The sequence below is a fragment of the Vipera ursinii genome (assembly GCF_947247035.1).
Source record: "Vipera ursinii genome assembly, chromosome: 12".
Lineage (NCBI taxonomy): Eukaryota > Metazoa > Chordata > Lepidosauria > Squamata > Viperidae > Vipera > Vipera ursinii.
The window spans coordinates 4421735-4446129 of record NC_139525.1 but is presented as its reverse complement, the minus strand read 5'-3'; the positions used below and the strand labels follow the sequence as shown (position 1 = coordinate 4446129).

The 24395-nt window shown below is 41.6% G+C and overlaps 1 protein-coding gene across 1 annotated transcript; it reads left to right on the top strand.

Moving 5' to 3' along the window:
* Window positions 1–559: 559 nt before the first annotated feature.
* Window positions 560–21664, top strand: CUL4B (cullin 4B). Its single transcript, XM_083372226.1, has 21 exons — window positions 560–1555; window positions 2364–2933; window positions 5463–5578; window positions 8128–8231; window positions 8572–8641; window positions 9736–9809; window positions 10702–10864; window positions 10965–11054; window positions 11198–11280; window positions 11815–11882; window positions 12755–12873; window positions 13487–13679; window positions 14748–14852; window positions 15712–15822; window positions 17436–17521; window positions 17875–17982; window positions 18333–18446; window positions 19111–19216; window positions 19331–19503; window positions 20185–20337; window positions 21470–21664. The coding sequence occupies exons 1-21, from the start codon at window positions 916–918 to the stop codon at window positions 21563–21565; spliced, it is 3342 nt and encodes a 1113-aa protein (XP_083228352.1). The 5' UTR covers window positions 560–915; the 3' UTR covers window positions 21566–21664.
* Window positions 21665–24395: the final 2731 nt, after the last annotated feature.

Genomic DNA, 24395 nt, shown 5'->3' with positions numbered 1-24395 from the left:
TTAGCCCTGGAGTCAGCCATAAAGATCTTTATTTCCCATCCCACTAGATTAGTAGAGGAGGCAAAGCTGGTTAACCTTAGAATGTGATTTTATCTATATCTCACCTTTCTTACTTTGATGGATGTCAGTAACATTTATGAATAAAAAAATATTCAAAGCTGAATCTGCAATTTTTATTTTTAAAGTAACGCTTTGGATACAGGTTCAGAAACTTCAAAACCAACACAGATGAAAATATGCTAGCTAGTATATTAAAAAAGTATAAATTTAGAAAAAATAAGAAAAACTGAAATCAAAATACTTATCCTTTTATGATATAAAGAACATGAACTACACACAGAGAACTTCAGTATACAGAATAACCTGAAAAGTGGACTTTTTAAAATTTATACCCATTTCTGCTCTAGTGAGCAGACAGAACACCAAGAAAAGGCAAGTTAATCATTCACCTTATTAAAAACAAATTAAAGAACAAAAAGTGTCTTAAAAGTAGCTTCAAACTGATGGGAGTTTGTGAAAATTTGATTTGTGCTTAGATTGTAAGCCACCCTGAGTCTTCGGTGAAGGGCGGGATATAAATGGGATTAAAAAAAAATTGAAGCCATCCTATTTTTACAAACATGAGATCAAAGAGACCATTCTTCAAAAACCCTCAAAATTAGCTCATTGATATTAAACTGCCCTTTAAAAAAAATAAAAAGAATACCAGGAAGTATCCAGAGGTGCATTTTAGGTGTTTTATTTTAAACCTCGCACAAGGCACAAATCAGGAGTCGAACACAAATCCTGGCTTCAAGAACCCATCTATTATTATTATTATTATTATTATTATTATTATTATTATTATTATTATTATTATTATTATTATTATTATTTATTTATTTATTTATTATTATTATTATTATTATTATTATTATGGTTTCCTGTTCCTCCCAATGGGAGTTTGCTCAAGCCGGTGAGTTTCCACTAGCTGGAAATGGGGAGGTTAAAGCATCCAGTTGCGGCAGCCTCTCGGCCCGGCCGCCGACTTCACCGCCCGCCCCTTCCTCCTCGCTTCCGAAAGGCAGAGCCAGGAGCCGGCCCTGGGCGGAGGGAGGGAGGAAGAAGACAGGCGCGCGCGACCCCGACGGGCAAACCCACGAGAGCCGGGAGGCGGGGACCAAAGCTTTCCCCCTGCCCGTTTCTTCCTGGTTGGGGAAGGAAAGGGTGGCTCCGCCGGCCGTTCTCCCACTCCGCTTCCGCTTTTCGTCACGTGGGAGGGCCCCCCAACTAAGGAAGCCGACGAGGCTCAATCCCGAGGGGTTAGCCCCCCCCCTCCCCGGCATCTGGACTACGGCGAGGGAAAGGAAGCCGAGGAGGCGCCGCTACGGGAGCCGGCGAAGCCTCGGGGTCGCCCCGCCGAGCGAGAACGCGGCCGCCCGGCTCCCCCTCGGCGTTAGGAGCGCTCCAGGCGGCCGGCCGAGCCAGCCCGTCGGCCCGCCAGCGCGGCGCGCCATGGCCGGGCGCTCCAGGCACCCGCCGCTCCAGCAGCCGCCCGGCGACACAATCACTTCCGGTAGGGCAGAGGGCAGAGGGGAAGTGGGCGCCAGGGAGCGGGGTGAGGCGGGGGAGGGAAGCCGGGGCCGGGCCGGAGGGCGGGAAAAGGGGAAGGAGCGGCCAGCCGGACCCCGGTTCCCCGGGTCCCCCCGCCGGTTCCCTCCCCAGCCCGAGCGCGTCGCGAGAGGCGCGGCGGCCTCTTTGGCCAGCCTGCCGGCGGCGCTTCCGGACGGGCGGCCTCCCGGCATGCCGAGCGGCCGGATGTGCCGCCATCTTTAGGCCCCCAGCTTTCTCCGTTCCAGTATTGACAATAACAAGCGGCGATCCTCGCCCGGCGGCCCTCCTTCCCCTCTGCGGGCCGCGAAAGAAGCGGGCGGAGGAAGGGAGCTCGCTTCCCCTCCCCGCTCCCCGAGGCCGGGCGACAGAGAGAGAGGGAGAGGAGGGGGCGGCCCCCGGGCGGGAGAGACCGAGAGGACCCTCTCCCCCCCCACTTCTGTCCGTTGAGGAAGGGGCAGAGTGGCCGAGCCAGGCCTCGCGGAGTCGGGGGCGGGGTAGGGAAGCGGGGCCCGGCCCGTTTGGCACCGCCGCGAGAGGGAAAGTGCCCCGAGAGGCGAAGGGGAGACGCTTCCAGGCGCTTCCACCACACACCCCCCAGAAGGAAAAGCGGGGAAGGAGGCCTCGCCCGTCCCTTTGGCCCCCCCCCCGACCACCAGGCCGCGACCTTCCGTGACCAGCGCTGCGCCCGCCCCTCACTGCGTGTCCGTCACACCAGGAGGATTTGATGCCCTTCAGCCTGCTCACCTCTGTGGTGTTCATGTTTCCCACAGGTTTCTCTTCCCCCAACCCCCCAGCAGCAGCAGCAGCGGCGGCGGCGGCGGCTCAGGAGGTCAGACCTGCCACGGATGGTAGCAGCAGCTCCTCCTCCTCCACCACCACTACCAAGAAGAGAAAGCTAAATAGTAATAGCAGCAGTAGTGAGAGAGAAGACGTTGACTCCATCTCCTCCTGTTCGTCCCTTCTTTCGAGAAACAGCAGCTCGTCCTTGCCCGCTCTCATTATCACGGCCTCCACGGCCTCCTGTTCTTCCTCCTCCTCCTCCTCCTCAGTGGTTGCTTCTTCCAACCATCACCTGCAGAAGAAGCTGCGTTTCGAGGACTCCTTGGATTTTATCGGACTGGATGTGAAGATGGCGGAGGAGTCTTCCTCTTCGTCCTCCTCGTCGCCGGCTGCCTCTTCGCAGCAGCACCAGCAGCTCAAAAACAAAAGCCTCTTAATCTCCTCAGTAGCTGTGGGACACCACGCCAATGGCCTGACCAAAGCTGCCTCCTCCACTGTCTCCAGTTTTGCGAACAGTAAACCTGGGTCAGCCAAGAAGTTAGTGATCAAGAACTTTAAAGGTAACCAGCTGCTGTCATTCGTAATCTCTTAACGTCTGTATCTGAAGGGGAAACGGCAGCGTAAGGCACGTTTATCACTGTAGCCCCTGGCACAGGATTTGTTCCTCTACAGCTTGATTCCCAAGTGTAGCAGGTTTTCTGCCTACATGCAAAAACCAACTAGCTTATAAGAAAGGAAGACATCTTCAGAGGTTTGGGGAAAGGTGCTTTCTTACCTGTATTATAGTCCTTTTGTTGAACAGTAGTCAATGGGAACCACTGAGGAAGGAACTAGTCTCCCTTCATTTGTACATCCTGTATAGGATGCAGTTGGAGAGTACGGCAAAATCTCGAGTTATTAAAAGAGACAGATGGATATAAGTATTTTTGAATATAAATAGATATTAATGGCAACTTGAAGAAACTGCTTACTTAGGTGGACATAAATGTTTATATAGGCAAATGGATATTGTCTTGCATGCTTTGTCAAATTCAGATATGTGAATCTATGCAGTAGAGTTTTAGTTTGTATTAGAGCAGAATAGTACAAAATGAGATGCTGTGTTTTCCCTTTCTACAATCAGTTTGCTTTCCCATGGGTCTGTTACAGTAATTATTTTTTATTACTATGATTCATCACACAGGCAGATGATCAGACTGATTTTGCCATTTTAATCTACCTAAGAAACTGGGATAAGCAGATGGGGGGGTTGTTTAATAATATTAAAGATATCATCACAGGATGTAAGCTGTGTTCTGAATAAAACTGCCTTTTGCAATTGACTGGTGGTGATTTTTGTCAATGCTGATGTTCAAGTGGTGCTCCAGTTGTTTTGGGATGACATCCAAGGGGCCTGTCAATTTTGATACTATCTTTGCTTTCTTTTGCCACAGTCATCTGTTTTCATTTGCAGATCTTTGTATTTTCTTGTCTTCTATATTATTACGTGCTTTTGAGTCACATTTTGATTCTTGGAAACTGGACCAGTTCCAGTTTCTGCAATTTTCTTGGTAAGGTTTTTCAAAATTGGTTTGCCAGTGACTAGGCCAGGGCTGGCTCTGCCCCTAAGCAGTCATCCAAACCGGTGGAGAAAGAAAGCAGGGAATTCTTTAAATGTTTTTCAACAATTTGCCCCCAACTGATCTGGAAAATCTTCCAGAATTGATCAAGAGTGGAGAGGATTTGATGTTCATTTTAACTCAAGTTGAAACTAGATTATCCTGGCATAATTTTGAAATGGATAAAGTAACAAGTGGATATTCTGATCCTCTAAGGTTGAGACAAATACCTTTAGATTCTTTGGTAATTTTCTGTGGCTGTGAAGTTGAAAAGTGTTAGAGTACTTAACGATATGCATAATCTAGGAGAAAATCATACATTAAACATGGTTTTCTTAAACAAAAGATACTATATTGTACATTATGTGGAATAAATTGACATTTTAAATATGTTTCTCATACATTGTATTACTTCCTGCCTGTATAGTTTTTGGTTCTAAGAAGAATTAAAGTTATGTTTTGTAATTTTGTTTCAGGCAATAAATGCATCTTATATTGTATTGGCTGTCTCTGTTAAATAACTTGTATATTAACAAATTACTCAGACATGCCTTCATTTTGTAGAAGAAATACAATGAATTTTTTAAAACATTGAGCTATATAGAGCAATTTCTGCCTTTATAGACAATTTGTACATTTCCTTGTTTTCAGTTGATAATGATAATTTTAATTTATAATTCATTACATACAATAGATCAATATTCTGCTGACAGTTTGCTTGTTTCTTTTTTGACTTATGTAATCTAAATCTAAGCTGTCTTTGTAATAATGCTGCTTGGCGGGGGGGGGGGCGAAATCCCTAATAAGCAGGCATATACATAGAATGAAGGCTATTGCTAAGCACATTGGTTTGTGCTTAAATTGTAAGCCGCCCTGAGTCTTCGGAGAAGGACGGGATATAAATGGGATTAAAAAAAAAATTATACATCATGTACGATCTGTCATTGAAAGCCAAGATAATCAACTGTCCCTAGTTGGTTTTCTCTATTTTAAGCTGGTACAAAATAACAAGCAAGAAAAACTTGTGATTTTGAAGCTGAACAGATTAGGTACTCAATTTCAGGCATTCTGAAATTGATCTGAGACATTGTGACAAGACATAAGGAAGAAATATCCAAGTAGATAACATTCATCTTCAATTTGCGTTACAAAAAAACCTGAATCACAATCAGTATTCTCTATTAACATACTGATAAATCCTCACTAAGAAACCTTACTGACTTGTTCATTGGTTTGAAGCATTTGAGCTTTTATCAGGGGCCAAATCACCAAAATTACCTCTCTCGCTCACAAAGCAAAAATTGGTACTCTACATCACTTTTTTTTTTACCTCTGCGTATAAAATTTTTTTCTGGTTTATGAGGTTGTCCAAAAGAAATTATTGAAGTTACTGTTGGAAGCATTACCATAGGCTTTACAAGTGCTACACCAAATCAGTTTTCTATGATTTTAAATGATATGTTTGCTGTAAAGAATTCTGTCTTCTTCCAGATAAACCTAAATTGCCTGAAAATTATACAGATGAAACCTGGCAAAAACTGAAAGAGGCTGTAGAAGCAATTCAGAACAGTACTTCGATTAAGTACAACTTGGAAGAACTTTACCAGGTAAGCATTCGTGGATGTGCTTTCAATTCACGAGTGGACCTTGCAAAAATTCAAAGGATTTTCTCCACTTTCTAGGATGTGGTTGAGGTCCCGTGTTCACTTTCTAGATGAGATGCAGCCTCAGTTAGACAAATGAGAAAATTAACAAGAACATCCTCAGAATTCATTATGAGCTGATCTTTGTGCTTTCTCCCTGTGGAAATTCTATAATATAAAGTTGTTTTTTTGTGAAATGTTCCCGTTTGACTTTCTGTGTGCCATTTTTGGGAATGCCATCCTGGCCTGAGCCACCATTGCCTTGATAGATACAGGGCAGAATTCCCCCTTTGGGAATGATTGAATCCCCCTTCTGGGTAATGCTGGTTTGATTTAGTTATTTTCTAGCTTGTGCCCTTTTTTGTTCTTTGTTTTTATCATGGTATTCTTTTATTCTGTGTGTTTTTAATCTGTGAAGTGCCCAGGGTTCTAGGGAATTGGGTGATGTGAAATTTTAATAAATAAAATCCACCAGTAAAAGTTCCATTATCAACTACTTCCCAACAAATCAAACACGTCCATTCCTTTCATTGAAAAAAAGCCAGAAAGTGCCCAACAGAGTCTCCAAAGGGATATATTCCTATGAAAATTAAGCCTTTCTGACTACCGATTTGAAAATCAGAGAACAACGCTAAAATATTTCAAGCTCTGCCCTCAGTGCACATCTTGTATCTTATTAGCTTTGTTAAGTACTAGAACAAAAATAAATAAATTTTGTTATAAAAAGTGCTGGTTTATTATATAAATATTTAAACTCTGTACAGTTAAAAATACTAAGACGTTGATATGTAGTTTACTATCATAAGGTTTAATGTTCACAGTAATAAGTGTTCTACTGCTTGGAAATTTTTCGCAATCCTCTATTTTAAAAACTTAAACTTGCTTAAGTATTTAATTATAGATACATTTCATGGATATTTTAACAGGTTCATTCTCTGTTCTTCATAGTTTAAATATCAGCTCTGTTTTCCATGTATTGATTTTACTGATCATCATTGGTTTAAAGTTCTGGATTAGTATTATGAAGAAAATGCTACATCTGGTTAAATTGAGAATTAAATTAGCTTTTACATGAAGACTTGGTAAATCAGTGGGATTTAGTAGGAGTACGGCAAGCCTTATTGATATATCCTGAAGAATCTCTCTGCAGTTGGTTTAACATACGTTAAAATCCACTAAGACTTTGCTTAAGACTTCATAATATGATTATGCGTGCTTCTATAAATCGCCCTCAATCGCAGTCTGTTTATATCTTCCCTTTTAGTTTTACCTTCCAAGGATATCAGGTGCAGATTTTTGGTGTTATTTGGCAGGACATTAGTAGTGCGCTCACAACCCACCAGGAACATTGTGAAACTGTGGGATTTTAGATCTTGAAAACTACTGTTTATTTCAAATAGATGCATTATTTCCTTAGGCCAGAAAAATCTGATTTCTATATGAAGCATGACTATTAAAAAAGGATTACATCGGAGGGTTCTTAAGTTGAATAGGTTGGAATTAAAAACAAAAGTAATTGAAATTTTATAAGACCATCGGCATTGTCTTTTAAAATGGTATGAATCTTGTGTTCACTGTCGCGTGATCTAAATGCAGAAAAGTACAGCTTGCTAGCATCCATTTTGTGAACCTCACAGCAGTCCCCAGAGTGTGTTGAACCAAAATTGGACCTGGTTTGTGGGGTTATGGATTAAAAATGTGGACCTTGCAGATATGTAAGGCATCTTTTTCATACCTGAGTTTTCTAGAGAAAGCCAGTTTACATACCGGATTTGCAAGTGCAACCTTTGACAAGCCATGTAATGCTGGAATAGTCCTTGAGCCACTAGTCCTATTAAGGGAGGCATTCAGTTTATCAGGAAAAGCATCTTAACTATTAAAAGAATCTTTTAGCTTTTTGTCTAACCAAGGTGACTTAATGTCTTTGAAAGAATTGAGAGAAACTACATGTGCTCTAACACTGTTTTGTTCAGGTTCTGTGTGTGCATGTGAGTGTCCACCATTACACACATATATGTATATGTGGAATTCTATCAAGGCCTTAGCATACCCTCTGATTTAGTATATATTCAGAGCTATATTTTGGAAAGCAAAGCAGCTGCATTTTCTGTCGACATGATTTGTCTGGGTCTATTTTTAATACCTTGAGTTAAAAATAGCCACATGGTTGCTGGTAACTAAAGACTAAATAAAACCATTCTCCCTAAGACCAGCAGAACTGGTAAATGGATCTACTTCTAATTATGCTTTTTCAGTACCATTATCCAAGTCCTGTCAGGGTTTAAGGTTTTCTCTCTCTCTCTCTCTCTCTCTCCCTCCCTCTCTCTCTCTCTCTCTCTCTCTCTCTCTCCACATGTCAAAGTATTGAGACACACCTATTGTTTCTTGACACCTTGCTTCCTCTGCTGGTAAACAGAAAATGCATTCTCCATTGCTGATATGTTAGGCAAAATAAGGAGGAAAGTGAGATATGTAATTCTTCTATTTTCTTTCTTTTTCCTTTTTTTTTTTAGGCTGTTGAAAATCTTTGCTCCTACAAAATTTCTGCAAATTTGTACAAGCAATTAAGGCAGATTTGTGAAGACCATATCAAAGCACAGATCCATCAGTTCAGAGAATATCCTTTATAATAAATATTCCATACAAATGGAAAGCATCCTGGAACTTTGTCAACCATTTTTAGCAATCCTCATGGATTAAGAAATGTGGTACTTTTGGCAACTACAAAGTACCTTAAAATATTCCAGCAGAAGAGAAATTTATGTTACCTGCCAACTAATCAGTTTAATTATTAAACTGAATATGGCACATTCTTCCTGGAACTTGCCATGTGTACATGGATACTCACATTTAAACATTTGGGAGCAGAATATTAAGCTAATAAGTAAGCTTCCACTAAAGCGGTGTCAATGACACATCCACTGTTTTTTAAAAAATATTCTTAACTGCTTCCTCAAGGATTCATTGGACAGCGTTCTTTTTCTTAAGAAAATAGACAAATGTTGGCAAGACCACTGTAGACAGATGGTAAGTCTTCTTTGTTTGCTAAAAGTTTCTAAAAGCTTGGAACTAAAGATGGGTATCTTCTATGGCAGACATGTCAAACACAAGGCCCGGGGGCCAGATCCGGCCCGCAAAGTGGTTTCATGTGGCCCGCGAAGCCATCCTGGAAAAAGTGAGGGAACATCCCCCACTGCCTTGGCCCTGGCCCAGAGACCCTCCTTCTGCCAGAGACCCTCAGATCTGTCCCACTCCTGACCAGGCTCCCATAGGCACCCTTGATGGGAACGATGTAGAGCTGGCCACGCCCACCCAGTGGGCCATATGCACTCTAGCCACGCCCACCCAGTAGGCCACGCCCACCCAGACCATACCCACCCGGCCCGCTGAGGGCAATCGCAATGCTGATGCAGCCCTCAATGAAATTGAGTTTGACACCCCTGTTCTATGGCATTTGAAAACTTTCCCTGGAAGAACTGGGTCTATCTGAGACTGCATGAAGGGTTAGATGAAGGGGGCAACTTTAAGAATGGCTGACACGGGAATTCTGGGAGCCGAAGTCTACAACTCTCAAAGCAGCTGAGGTTGGACATGGCTGGATTAGATGGCTCCTCAGAAAAAGAGGATTGAGCATTCATGGACAGTTTAACTAATCTTTTTGTATTGTTAACTATGTCCAAAAAAAAAAGGATTGGAGGGGAGTCATACTGAGGGGAATTTAAGAATTGGATTCGGGTTTATCTCAACTGTATCAGCTCTTTCTGTTGAAGGTTAGTGAATAGCAGAAACTTCTAGAAATATTTTTTTTCTCAACAGGAAATGGGAGACCTGTTGAGAATACCTTTCACACACACACCCTGAAATATTTACCTGTGAGGGTCATTAAAAAGATCTGTGCTGCTGTCCATAAGTTCTTTGTGAAGTATTTGACTTTTCACACTGGCAGTCAATAAGCATGGATATCTGGAAGTAAATTCCCTTCAATTAAGTGGCTCTCCCTTCCAAATTGATGTATCTGGACGAAGGCAGTTAAATGATCTTATGTTCTATTCATCCAATAAATATAGACTTTAAAATTGGTCAACATGTGACGGGTTTTTTTCTTTCTTTCTTTCTTACAGATAATGATTAGAAGTATCTTTTTGTTCCTGGATCGAACCTACGTTCTCCAAAATTCAATGCTGCCATCAATTTGGTGAGTGCAAAAAAAGTAGTATTGACTTTCCACTTCCGAACACTTTGTCAAGCTATTGATTAGTAGTTTTTCTATCCGGGTGGAGTGACGGCACGTCCACAGTGAGTAGAGAACCTTAACAAAACAAGAAAATGTGCTCCCTTTCGTTCGTGTATTCCCTCCTGCCAAGACCTTCATTAAAATGTCTGGGTTTGGGTTGTATTCAAAAGCCGGTTCAAATAAGTAGCAAACTCTTTGATGTCATAATCAATGTGAGGCCAACATGATGACTAGAATGTTACCTGGGTCTCACTTGTAATGTCTGAAGTGGCTTACCTGGTTCCTCAAGTTACACACCTTTGTGGTTGTAAGCTGCGGGGTATAAATCAGCACGTTCTCCCAAAGCAACAACTTCTTCATTACAGGTCGTCCTCACGACCACAAGTGAGCCCAAAATTTCTGTCACTAAACAAGACAGTCGTTAAGTGGGTTTTGCCCCATTTTCATGACCTTTCTTGCCACAGTGGTTAAGTGAATCAGTTAACCACGGTTGTTAAGTGAATCTGGCTTCCCCATGGACTTTGCTTGTCAGAAGGTCGCAAAAGGGGATCACGTGACCCCGGGAGACAACTGCGCCCGTCATAAATTTGCACCATTTGTCAAAAGAACCTGAATTTTGATCACGTGATATATATTTTTTGGAGATGCTGCAGTGGTTTTATAAGTAGTGTGAAAAATGGTCCTAAGCCCCTTTTTCTAGTGATGTTGTAACTCTGAATGGTCACTAAATGAACTGTTGTAAGTCAAGAACCACCTGTAATTGGCTTAAATCATGACTTAGTAAAACCAGCAAACACAACAGCCGACTCTTTTGTTCTTTTTTTTTTCTTCTTTTTTCCTTCCACCCTTTCAGGGATATGGGTCTCGAATTGTTTAGGACTCATATAATTAGCGACCAGAAAGTGCAGAACAAAACCATCGATGGCATTCTTCTCTTGATCGAGAGAGAAAGAAACGGCGAGGCTATCGGCAGGAGTCTGCTTCGCAGCCTGCTAAGCATGCTTTCAGATTTGCAAGTAAGAGCCGTCCGTCGTGGTAAAATTTGCCTAAAAAACGTATTGAGACTTGAGCTGTGGGAGCATGCTGAAAGGAACGATCTGTTTCTGCTCCCTTCAGATTTATCAGGATTCTTTTGAGCACAGATTCTTGGAAGAAACCAACCGTCTCTACGCCGCAGAAGGACAGCGGCTCATGCAAGAAAGAGAGGTACTTTTATTATTATTAACTCCAAAGCACGTTCTAAATCCTCCTCTTGCGAGCAAATGTCTTTCCCTCTTCCCCACCCTTCCAGAGAAATCCCCGTTACCGTCTGTTGCGATTTTTCTCCATAACTTACTCAAATCTTCCAGGTCCCAGAATATCTCCATCATGTCAATAAACGCTTGGAAGAAGAGGCAGACAGGATTATAACTTACCTGGATCAAAGCACTCAGTAAGTGTTTGTGGCTTTCTTTATGGGGCCTCTTAGGTTCCTGGTGGCAAAACCCTATTTATTTTTGCTTCTCTCCCCAACCCTACAGCACCCTGTAATATCAGTAATCTTAATTATCAGGGGCTGCTTTGTTTGAAATTGACCTCTTCTTGTCAATTCTGTTACAAGAAATTATAGATGTCCACTTGCAGAGCCCAAAGAGCGTGAATCTTGGCGTACCTGTTCAGTGGCTTTTTGTTTCTGCTCGTTTTCTGCCCCTCTAAAGAAGGCAAGAAAGATAAAAGAAAATGCAAAATAGCTTTTTTAAAAAAAATACATAAAATAGGATAGACCACGGTAATGTGGTTGGAAAATGTCGGTGCTTAAACTGTGACAATTCCTGGTGTTTGGATTAAATGGATAATTTGAACGCTATAGGGTCTCTTGCTTGAGCAGAGGGCTGGACTAGAAGACCTCCAAGGTCCCTCCCAGCTCTATTCTGATTAATTGGTTAATAATAGGTTTGTAATTCTAAATGCTTTTTTTTACGTGTAGGAAACCTCTAATTGCCACTGTAGAAAAACAGTTGCTAGGTGAACATTTAACATCCATTCTACAGAAAGGTAAATCCATCTATCTTTATAGAAATCTTTGCTTACTGCTTCTTCGGGGCTTTTGGTTCCCTAAGATGGGTGGAAATGACCCAGTCAGGTGCTTATTCTGACAAACCCACACACACACACTGTATTCCAGCGGGACCTGCAGGTCACATTCCCCTTATGGGAAGAAAGGAAACAAAAGAATGCCGTTGGTTGTGCTTTGCAACACCGACTTCTGCTAAGAATAGCCAAGGGAAATACGGATGCAGCTATTTCAAAAGGACAGTGGTGGCTGGATCAGACTCAACTGCCAGCTCTAGGGTTTGAAAGCACAACGTTGGCCAAGCCTTAGTTATTTATCTTACCAGGGCAGAGAAAATGTGGAAAGCATCGCCTGGCCCACTGCTTTACCCCAGACCAAAATTTAAGAGGGGCTCTCATAAAGAGTTGTTAATAGAGGTTTATCAGACAACCCTAGCCAGCTTTTGCTGGAATTATGGTTATTATTACAGATGGAAATCCTGTCAAGGGATCTCTTATGAAAATTCAGAAATGCTTCTGAAAGTAAAGTGGGTTATTTTTTTTAATCCTTCCTAACATTGCAGACTATTAAAAATCTTGAATGTGCTCTGTCTAACCACGGTGTTATATTTTTTGAAACACTATGCTTTAAATATTCTTCCACCAAGAAAATTCTATATATATATATTCGGCTGTATGGGTTTTTATAATGCGTAATTCAGTGTTTTTGTTGACAAATGCTTGGATTCCAAAGTGACTTTGGAAGGGAAAAAAAGCATATATTTTCTTGTTCTCCCATTTCAAATTTAAGTTTGAAATGTTTTGTCTCAGTCAGCCTGCATGAACTTAGAATCGTGTTACCTTAATTTTTGCAGGTTTAAATCATCTCCTGGATGAAAATCGAATTCAAGATTTGTCACTACTCTATCAGTTGTTTAGCAGGGTCAAAAATGGAGTACAGGCTCTCTTACAGCAGTGGATTGAATACATAAAGGTAACTGTGCCTGGCTAATTTTCTTAAATTAAGTTGTAGGGATAAATTTAGATTTGTTAAAATAAACAAAAATAATTTCATGGTAATGAACGTAGAGGTCAAAGAAAATTACGTGTATTTTTTTCTCCCACATAGACACCTCACTTGCATAAATCGTGGCATTTTGAAGTTGGGTGGTCTGTTAAAATAATCTGACCTGTATTGATTCCTCCAAGGAATTTGCAACTTCAGTGGGAAGGTTTTATCTTTGTTGAATCAATGGGATTTTGCTCCCAAATGGAGCATTTTCATGGCTTATGTTTTCAGGAAATTCTTGTATTTGGGAAGCATTTCTACCCAAGTACAAAATGGTTCTCTCTAAAACAGCGTGGCAAGACTAGCATATAAATAGGCATTCTAACTTGGTTTTGTTGCTAATTTCCTTGGAATCTTCAGGGATTTGGGTTTTTTGTTTTTGTTTTTATTAACTTGCTATCAGTTATATTAAGAACTGGTAGAGGACAGGAAGGCCTGGAGGAACATTGTCCATAGGGTCGCGATGGGTCGGACACGACTTCGCAACTAACAACAACAACAATATTAAGAACAAACACCCTTTTTCATGTTTCTTTAGGCATTTGGTAGCACCATTGTCATTAATCCCGAAAAGGACAAAACGATGGTCCAGGAGCTGCTAGATTTCAAGGATAAAGTGGATCACATCATCGACATCTGTTTTTTGAAAAACGAGAAGTTTGTCAACGCCATGAAAGAAGCTTTTGAAACGTTCATCAACAAGCGACCCAATAAACCCGCTGAACTCATAGGTACAGCAGCATCGTTCCTCCTCCAGGAGTTGCCAGATAGGATGTTAAAAGGGATTATAACTCAAAATCCCCGAGGTTGTTTGTGTTCAGGGCTGGAGGATGTCCCAGTTTTGGGATTCAGCCTCTTGATGCCTGTATCTTCAAAAAGAGATGTAAAAAAAAAATTCAGGTAGTCCTAGAATAGAATAGAGGGACCTTGGAGGTCTTCTAGTCCAGTCCCCTGCTCAAGTAGAAGAACCTATACCATCTCAGACAGGTGATTGTCCAGTTTCCTCCTCTTAAAAACCTCCAGTGATGATGGAGCACCCACGATTTCTGGAGGCAAGCTTGTTAAAAGTTAGCAACACGCCTGTTAAGTGAATCGGGTTCCTCCCGTTGAGTTTGCTTGTCAGAAGGTCACAAAAAGGAGATCACATGACCCCGGGACGCGGCAACCATCATAAATATGAATCCCTTGCCAAGTGTCTTGGAGTTTTGATCAAGTGACCGCAGGGAGGCTGCAACGGTGGTACCCGAAAAACAAGTCATAAGTCAAAATAGAGCCTTGGTGGAGCAGTGGGCTAATGCCTCCTTAGGTAACACCAGCTGCCTGCAATTAGTGCAGGTTCGAGTCCCACCAGGCTCAAGGTTAACTCAGCCTTCCATCCTTCCGAGGTAGGTAAAATGAGGACCCAGATTGTTGGGGGCAATAAGCTGACTTTGTAATAATGCCGCTTGGGGCGTGTGTGAAAGCCCTAACAAGCAGGCATATACATAGAATGAAGGCTATTGCTAAGCACATTGATTTGTGCTTTAGATTGTAAGCCGCCCTGAGTCTTCGGAGAAGGGTGGGATATAAATGGGATTTTAAAAAAATAAAAATAAAAAATTTCAGGCTGCAGGTTTCACTCCCTGCTTCAGACACTCCTGGCCTAAGCCTAAAAGAAGCGGGGTTAATTTAGGATAAATGATTGTCGGTTAGATGAACAAAGGGACTGTTCCCTATCTATGATCTTGAATAAATATTTGGATCCATTATTCAATTCTGCACCCCTGGTGTGTTTCTCTCTCCCCCCTTTTCATCTCTAGCTAAATATGTGGATTCAAAACTTCGGGCGGGCAACAAAGAAGCTACTGATGAAGAGCTTGAAAAAATGCTGGATAAAATAATGATCATATTTAGATTCATTTATGGTAAGAGCTGGGCTTTGTTTTTAATATTGATCAGCCATTGCTTGTGAACAGATTTAGGTGTTGCATACAACATTGTGCCTATTAATGTCTTACCTGTAAATGGGGTTTTTTTCTTTGTTTTAATCATAACATAACGTCTGCAAACAAGCGCTTTAAACTTCATGTAAACCGCTTTAAACTTGATTGTATTGATTTTTGTAAGAGTTGTCAAAGTCTGGAATATCCTAACCGATTCAGTTCTCTCAGGTATTAACTTTCACCGTTTTAATTCCAACTGAACTTCTGTGGACCATATTTTAAGAGGCTCCTAAGGGGACCTGCATAAGTGCACTAACTTGCCTATCACCCCATCATATTTTGGTGGGTTTTTTTTAAGTTTGTTCATTCAAATTTGTAATTTTCATTGGACAAGTTAAAAATAAAATAAAATTAGCTAGTAAGCCCATCCTTCCCCTTTTCTCAAAACAAATTGAGTTGGGGAAGTGCAAATTGGTGATGCCCAGAACAAAAGAAAAATCCCAAACCAACAAGTTGCTGATGCCTAGAGGTCTATTACATGACAGCTTTAGACCAGGGGTATCCAGCATTGGCTACTTTAAGACTTGTGAACTTCAACTCCCGGAATTCTGGGAGTTGAAGTTCATAAGTCTTAAAAGTTGCCAAGGTTGGATATCTCTGCTTTAATGATGGGTCTAAACCAAGGGTGGAGAACCATGGCACTTTTATGACTTGTGGACTTCAATTCTCAGAATTCCTGAGCTAGCCATGCTGGCTCAGGAATTCTGGGAGTTGAAGTCCACAAGTCATAAAAGGGTCCAGGTTCCCCACCCTGGTCTAAACCAACTTTCTGTTTCTACAGGAAAGGATGTTTTTGAGGCCTTTTACAAAAAAGATCTCGCCAAGCGACTCTTGGTAGGCAAAAGTGCATCTGTAGATGCTGAAAAATCCATGCTGTCAAAACTCAAACATGGTAAGCGTTTTTTTTAATGCACCTTACACAAATGTTGCTCATATCACTTGTAACCTGACAATTTACCCATTTTAATAAGGAGTCTTTTCCGATACAAAGTTAAACCTACGTAAAAACAAGCAAACAAAACAGAACTGATGAAGCTTTTCTGCTTGCAAAAATGGTTACAGGCATTCATAAATGTTATTTCTTTTCTGGGTGTTTCCTGTCTAATCCTGGCATGCTAATTTGTGTCACATTCTGCATTTTAAATCTAAGATCGAATCTCCTGAAGCTGTTTTACAGCCTTAAATCAAGACTCCTGTGCAGTTGGTTTTCCTAGCCTGTAACCGAAGCGCAGAATGAGTGAAATGCTTACAAATATATTGCATTTTGTTTATAAAACTAAGTACAGCTGTTGCCTGCCATACCTTGTAATGCAGTAATGCAATGTCAGTCTAGTAAAACCAGGATGGTATTTTGTTCCCCCTCCCCCCCCCTTGGGAGTTTGGGAGAATTGTTCGTAATGGCAACTGAGTGGTTATACCAGGGGTAGGCAACCTCGGCTCTTTTATGACTCATGGACTTCAACTCCCAGAATTCCTGAGTCAGCTATGCTGACTCAGGAATTCTGGGAGTTGAAGTCCATGAGTCATAAAAGCCGAGGTTGCCTACCCCTGGGTTATACTATAGGTTTTTGTGCCTTCTGCCTCAGACTAGAGGAAAGTTTGCAGCTAATTTGCTACGATAAAGTCAAATTATGCCCAGCCCTTCTGACCCTACAGGTGGACAAGTTGCCCATCTCTGTCTTAGGATGCTTATAAGGTGCTATCCTATACTTCTGCAGTTTGGTCTGCCACAGGAAGTCCTCAACTTACGATCACAATAGACCCCCCAAATTTATGTTGCTAACGGAGAGATTTGTTGAGGGAGTTTCGCCCCACTTGACAACTTTTCTTGCCACAGTTGTTCAGCGAATGACTCCGGTTGTTAAGTTTGTAACCCGGTTGTTAAGTGAATTTGGCTTCCCCATTGATTTTGCTTGTCAGAAGGGGGCAAAAAGGGGGTCCCGTGAGCCCAGGAACACTGCGACCGCCCTAAATACGAGCCAGTTGCCAGGTGTTATTAATTTGGATCCTGTGATCAGGGATTCTGCAATGGTAGTTAAGTCTGAAAAGAATGGTCCTAAATCACTTTTTCCCAGTGCTGTTGTAACTTTGAATGGTCACTAAATGAACTGCTGTAAGTCGAGGACTGCCTGCATCGTGTATCTGCCGCCACAATTGGGCTAACAATGCTACCACAATCTTCAGCAGTTCCAAAACAGAATACTTGTAAAAAAAAGCATCCAGTTGCAGGAAGACCTTTAAATATTAAATGTTTTTAATATTTTATCACTGCGGCTTGTTAGTTTAATCTTTTTTTTAACATTTGTATTATTGTTGTTAGCCGCCCTGAGTCCTTCGGGAGATAGGGCGGCATATAAGTCCCAAAAATAAATAAAAAAGAAAGAAAGAAAGAAAGAAAGAAAGAAAGAAAGAAAGAAAGAAAGAAAGAAAGTCACTAAGCAGGTGTCAAGTGATGAGGATAAAATGCTTTTTAATAATGCTTTTAACTTAACTCCTTTCTTACAGAATGTGGCGCAGCTTTCACCAGCAAACTTGAAGGAATGTTTAAAGACATGGAGCTCTCTAAAGATATTATGATACAGTTTAAGCAAGTAAGGACACAGAGTCTGCCACGTTTCCCTTTTGCTAACATCTCCTCCCTGCACCTTCTCTTTTTATTCTCCTAGTCTTCTTCTTCTTCTTCTTCTTCTTCTTCTTCTTCTTTGTAATACCCTTCATATTTTACTATGGAGTTACTGTGGGGAAGTCCTGGATAAAAGAACTGGGTCCCTGATTCATTATGTAACTCTGGTGACCTTGCCAGTTTCCCAGGACCCTTAAAAGTGCTGCGAGAATCAAATGAGGCAAACCCCAAAGAAGTCCTTTCTAAGTAGTTTGGGGAAAATAATGCAAATGTGCTTGTAATTCTGAACGGTCCTTTTTTATGTCTTGGATTCTGCCGTAGTATATGCAAAATCAGAATGTACCCGGTAACATTGAACTCACCGTGAATATCTTGACTATGGGCTACTGGCCTACGTACGTGCCTATGGAGGTCCACCTACCGTCAGAGGTAAGACAATTGTACAGTAGTTTTGAAATGGAAGAATTCTCTTAATTCTTCAAGGATCAGATGAGAGGAATGCCATAGTTAATAATTAAACTTTATCAGTGTGGTTATGATTCCCCTTTTTCAATCAGTGAAACTAACAATTCAGAACTGGAGGTGAACACATAAATCTAATTGGTTTTCTTATAAACTGCCGGTATGAAAATCATTTAGCGAAGGCGGCACTCGGATTAAAAAGTGCAATTATAGGTTCAGCTTGAGTCAAAACAGCAAGGAAGTAGAGAAAGAAAATAAATAAATAAAAAGTAATAGGTTTGTTTTATCTTTAAAGTCTGTATTTCCATTCTGTTTAGATGGTGAAGCTGCAGGAAATATTTAAGACTTTTTATCTGGGAAAACACAGCGGCAGGAAACTTCAGTGGCAATCAACATTAGGACACTGTGTGCTGAAAGCTGAATTTAAAGAGGTAACGTTTGCTTTGGGGTAATTTTTCCCATACGTGGAAATCATTTTGCAGCTTTGAAAGACGTACCAGAATTTTTTTTTAAAGCAAATCTTACTTGGGTCCCTAAACTATTCAGCTGCCTTGAATTCGAAATGCTTCACAGATAGTCCTCGACCATATTTGGGACTAGAATTTATGTTGCTAAGCAAGGCAGTTGCTGTGGTTATAAGTGTGAAGACCGGATGTAAGTCACTTTTTCAGTACCAATATTACTGTCATGGCTGGTTGGGGAATTCTGGGAATTGAAGTCCACACAGAACCAGTGGAACTCCTTGCCTCCAGAAGTTATGAAGGCTCCAATACTGGAAGCTTTTAGGAAGAGATCGGGCAGCCATTTGTCTGAAATGGTATAGGGTTTCCTGCCTGAGTAGGGGGTTGGACTAGAAGACCTCCAAGGTCCCTTCCATCTCTATTCTATTCTATTCCTATTCTATTCATATTCACGCAAGCAAGGTTGAGAAATGCCGACATAGATTATAAGACCTTTTGTGTTGTGATAATGACAGCGATAATTACAGATGTTATCTCTGCAAGTACTCTGGCACAGATCATCTGGAAGCAAGTATTTCACACCACGAAAGGCACTCGACGTGGCTTTGTTCAATTCTTGTTTTCTTTCCGGCAGGGCAAGAAAGAGCTCCAGGTGTCTTTGTTCCAGACTTTAGTGCTACTCATGTTTAACGAAGGCGAAGAATTCAGCTTAGAAGAAATAAAACAAGCAACTGGAATAGGTCAGTGTCGGTGGCTGCTTGTGACGTCTGAGCAGGCGCAGCTCAGATGCTGACGTGTGCACGCCTCTCCCTCTCTCTCTCTCTCTCTGTGTTTGTCTTCTCTCTGTGTTACAGAGGACGGAGAGCTAAGGCGGACCCTCCAGTCGTTAGCCTGCGGCAAGGCCCGAGTGCTGGCGAAAAGTCCCAAAGGCAAAGACGTGGAAGATGGAGACAAATTCACTTGCAACGATGACTTCAGGCATAAGCTGTTCCGGATAAAAATCAATCAGATCCAGATGAAGGAAACGGTAATTTGTTTTCCTTTCAGACTTCCTTCAGAAATATCCCTTGGGCACTGGTCTAAAAGAAATTGTTGTTGTTAGCTGCGAAGTCGTGTCCTACCCATCGCGACCCTATGGACAACGTTCCTCCAGGCCTTCCTGTCCTCTACCATCTTCTGGAGTCCATTTAAGCTCACGCCTCCTGCTTCAGTGACTCCATCCAGCCACCTCGTTCTCTGTCGTCCCCTTCTTCTCTTGCCCTCAATCTTTCCCAGCATTAGGCTCTTCTCCAGTGAGTCCTTCCTTCTCATTAGGTGGCCAAAGTATTTGAGTTTTAGCTTCAGGATCTGGCCTTCTAAAGAGCAAGTCAGGGTTGATCTCCTCTAGGACTGACCGGTTTGATCACCTTGCAGTCCAAGGGACTCACAGGAGTCTTCTCCAGCACCGTAGTTCAAAGGCCTCATTTCTTTGGCGCTCGGCCTTTCTGTATAGAAATAGATACCCTAAAAACCCAAACCCTGATACTATTAAACATCCCAAACATAAATGAAGTATAATTTAAATTAATTTGCTCTTTTCCAACCTGACGCCTTCTGAGATTTTTGAATTGTATCTCCTGGTGCCAGGCTGGGAAAGGCTGCATTCACCTCCTGTTCGCTTTTCATAGGCCAAACTTTTGTTTTGTGTTTTTTTTCTTGACTTCCACAGGTAGAAGAACAAGCGAGCACTACGGAGAGAGTTTTTCAGGATCGCCAGTACCAAATTGATGCCGCAATCGTGAGAATCATGAAAATGCGCAAGACACTTACCCACAACCTGCTTGTCTCTGAAGTGTACAACCAGCTGAAATTCCCAGTAAAGGTAGATCTCTTAATATATGTCTGGGCTTAATTCTTAAGTAGAGGGTATGTTTGAGACACAGCTCTTCCTAATTTTGGCTTATCAGCAAATAAACATCATCATGTTGCATGCTGTTCCCCTTGTTTTATTTATTTTTACCCAGCCTTGATTATTTTTATAAATATCTCAAGGCAGTGAAGATACCTAGTACTCCTTCCTCTTCCTATTTTCTTCACAACAACACCCTGTGACTGTGAGGTGGGACCAGCACAAAGTCAGCCAGCCGGCTTTCATGCCTTAGTCAGGACTAGAACTTACCTCTTCCACCTTGTAGCCTTCACCATTGGGCCAAACTGGCTTTACTCTGTCCGTTGGCTCCTCTTTATAAGTGATGGAACAAAAATAACTCACTAATAAGCCAGAATTCTGGGCAAATGTAACCGTCCTTTGCTTCTGGTAGTGCTTCCTTGAAAATCAAACCATCCATTTACTTTGGCATCCAGGTTAGCTAAACGATTTCCTTCTTTTAGGGTGGCAGGGGCTTTTCTCAAGATAATAACTTTCCATTTCAAATAAAGTCAAAAGTAGTTCTTTACCTAGGTAAAGGTAAAGGTTCCCCCGCACATGCGTGCTAGTCGTTTCCGACTCTAGGGGCCGGTGCTCATCTCCGTTTCAAAGCCGAAGAGCCAGCGCTTGTCCGAGGACGTCTCCGTGGTCATGTAGTCGGCATGACTAGACGCCAAAGGCGCACGGAACGCTGTTACCTTCCCACTGCAGTGGTCCCTATTTTTCTGCTTGCATTTTTACGTGCTTTTGAACTGCTAGGTTGGCAGAAGCTGGGACGAGTAACAGGCGCTCACTCTGCTACGCGGCACTCAGGATTTGACCCGCCAAACTGCCGATCTTCTGATCGACAAGCTCAGCGTCCTAACCCACTGAGCCACCTTTAGCTAGGTAAAGCTAAATACACGTCCGCATTCTGTAGACCTCAAAAGTACGAATACATTTCAGTCCTGTCAATCCAGACGCACCAGATAAAACCAGCATGCTGATGTGAAATGTGTCTTTTTAAACGTGCTTCATCAGTTCTTTTAAATCTGTTTTTTTTCCCCTTACGCAGACATTGTTTCTAACTTCTCGTATTGCTTTTCAGCCCGCTGACCTTAAGAAGAGAATAGAATCTTTAATTGACAGAGACTACATGGAAAGAGACAAGGAGAACCCCAATCAGTACAACTACATTGCATAAACACACAATGAGCCTTTTTTTTCCTTTTCTGCACACTGATGTTCTTGGTTACTGATGGATAAACAAGCCTGTTGATCCCATTAAATTAACCTTTTTCTACTACCAGTGACTGAATGAAAGCAGCCTAACGGGATGACGGGCAAGGGGGAAGAAATATAGTCGAGTGGTCTTTTTTTTCAGTGGCTTTACATGCCTGTTTAAAGAGTAGTATTTACATTTTTACAAAGAATGCTGTTGAACTCTTTGCATGATTTTTGGTATGAACTGCAGAAGATTGTAAGCAAGTATCTGGTCTGTAATTCCACCCGTTCCTTCAGGTCTAAAGGGACAGTCTCTTTAGCACATCGCTCTCCTCCCATTTTGAAAAAAACTTAAAATGCGTAGCGATTTTATTAACCAAACGCCCCAAGTTACAACCTTTTTAAAAAAAAAAAAACGAGGCTTAAACTGCATGCAAATTTTCCAAGTACTATACGAAAAATATTGGGTTTTATCGGACCTCAAAGCCTGTGTGGATTGGCAGTCTTCAGAATCAAAAGCCGCTCTCGTATTCCTAAACATAATAAATTGCTCTGTAGGTGTTAGAAAGAAAAGCACACCTCTGGATTTTTCTAAGGTTGAGAAAAAGGCCTGCCTCAAAGGCTTGGATTTGCGGTGCAAATATTACTGTGAAAAGCTGAAGGGTGCTAGGCTGCTACTGCTCTTACTCCCTTCATCCTCAAATGTAAGTACTTTTAAAAATAAAACAATTCATGGTATCAGAGTTAATTGCGGAGGGGGGAAATTTTTAGAGGCTGGTTATTTCAGAGAAGGAAACTTTAATTAATGAACGTCAGGGTGTAATGTGATTGCTGCCTTGGATGTTTTATTTCTTCCTAACCCCCCCCTTTGCAAAATTAGAGGTTTTATACTTCTGCCAAACTGCACATGTTTTATTATTAGACTAAAGAATTGAACAGGTATTTATAAAGCAGCACTCTACAACCCATCTAGCTACAAATAGGGAGAGAGTTGCAGCCGAAAGCAGCGTTTCTCAAACTTGGCAGCTTTTAAAGTGTGTGGACCTTGCTGACTCTGGAATTCTGGAAGTTGAGTCCAACATCTTAAAGTTGCCGAGTTTGAAAAACACCGGCCTGAGTAATTCCTCTGCTCTCTCTTCATTTGAGTCATGCTGGATTCTGGGGAGGGGGAAGGAGGGGGGGGCATTCCTAGAGAGGCTGGATTGATTCCCAACATAATTGATTCCTCACCTGGTAACTTCCTGTTAGTGTAGGGCTGTTAAGTTCCAGAATTCCCCATTCGGCAGCAGGGAAATTCCAAGAGCTGCTCACCAGCTCTTCCACGTTTCTGCGGTGATCTTCTTCCAAGTGTGAACAATTCTGAGACCCTCAGGATGGTGTGAAAGAGCATCCAAACGCTGCTTTTGAATCACGGCAGCCTCTCGGTAGCCTACCTGCCTTGCTTTTCATGACACCAAATCTGTGGGGAGACGTGAGTTTGGTTTTTTTGCTGCCAGAAGATCCTGCTTCATTACCTGCGCGCATGCACTGCATCCAAAATCCTGTTTTTAACCAGGCTCTTTAAAAACAGTGTCTCCTTTCTGAACAGCTAAATTCAGGGTTAATCGTAATTGTGGCCCTTCCGCGCTGATCTGGCAGGGTTTCCCATAACTCGCCCAATACAGAAACACACTCGTTTGAAAATTTTTTCAGATTTTAAGCTGCCTTCTCCCTTCCTGGCACAGACCTCCAGTGCAATTTGAGATCTTTATGGCCGCCTTAATCCGGTCATCTAGAAAATGAATATTTCCTGCATAAGAACGGCGACCTTTAAATACGAACGTCTACCCTTCCTATAGGTTAGCAAGCCATCTTGCTGGCACATCTGTGTCTTGGAACTCAGGGAGACAAACATTCATCACAGGAATTGTTTTTGTTTTTCTCTCTCCAATCCTAGAGTGATTCTGGGTTGTTTTTTCTCCCTTAAAGAGACTGTAAGGAGGAGAAAATATTCATAGTCAGTTCACCAAATCATTTCCCCCTGAGTGATGCTGAATAATAGTTATTTTTCAGCCATATCGGCCAGCAACGTTTCTTTCTGCTGGCATCATGTGCCTGCTGTATGGAGCCATAAAAATATTTATAATAGATATGTATATAGAAATACTTTCACTTCCCCCCTCCCTCCAGCTGGGGGCTAAAGAAGAGACCCACAGCTTGTCTGGCCATACAATTTTTAAAATCTTTTCCTCTTGCATGCAGTTTATAGCAGCTTCCTTTGTATGAAATCGGAATTTCTGCTGATTTTAGTTTGAAGGATTTTTAACAAAAAAAACCCTTTATATCCAACAAAATGATTTATTTTACCTTTCCTTTTTTTGCTGATTTAAGTTTAAGCAACATCGATTCAAAATGAATGGCAAAGGTGTTGTACAAAATTATTTGTTCTATAGTATACACAAAGGTGCCAAAGTACAATATAGTTAATTTAAAGAAAATAGACAGTTGTTAATGTTACTTTAGCTGTGGCTTTATTTACCTTTATTCATCATTCAGATGCTCATTTTACCTGTCTAATGCGTGCCCCATTTCTGCGTGTTTAAACATGTGTTCCTGTCTCGATTTCTCCAAAAACGCAAAACATTTGTCTTTCTGATTTTCTTCAAAATAAAATGTTTTTGGGAGGGTTTTGTGCATTGGAAAAATACCACTTTTAGTTTTAGTGACTTCATAGATATATATATATATTCAAAAGAGCATCTCCTCCACCTCCCTAAATGTTTAAAACTAAAGAGTCCAGCAGCATTCAAAAATGTAATATACTTTTTTGT

Coding starts and splice junctions, on each gene's coding strand:
- CUL4B (XM_083372226.1), top strand. CDS start 916: ATGGTTTCCTGTTCCTCCCAATGGGAGTTTGCTCAAGCCGGTGAGTTT. Junction 1,556..2,363: donor CGGCGACACAATCACTTCCG/GTAGGGCAGAGG, acceptor TGTTTCCCACAG/GTTTCTCTTCCCCCAACCCC. Junction 11,281..11,814: donor TACCTGGATCAAAGCACTCA/GTAAGTGTTTGT, acceptor TTTTACGTGTAG/GAAACCTCTAATTGCCACTG.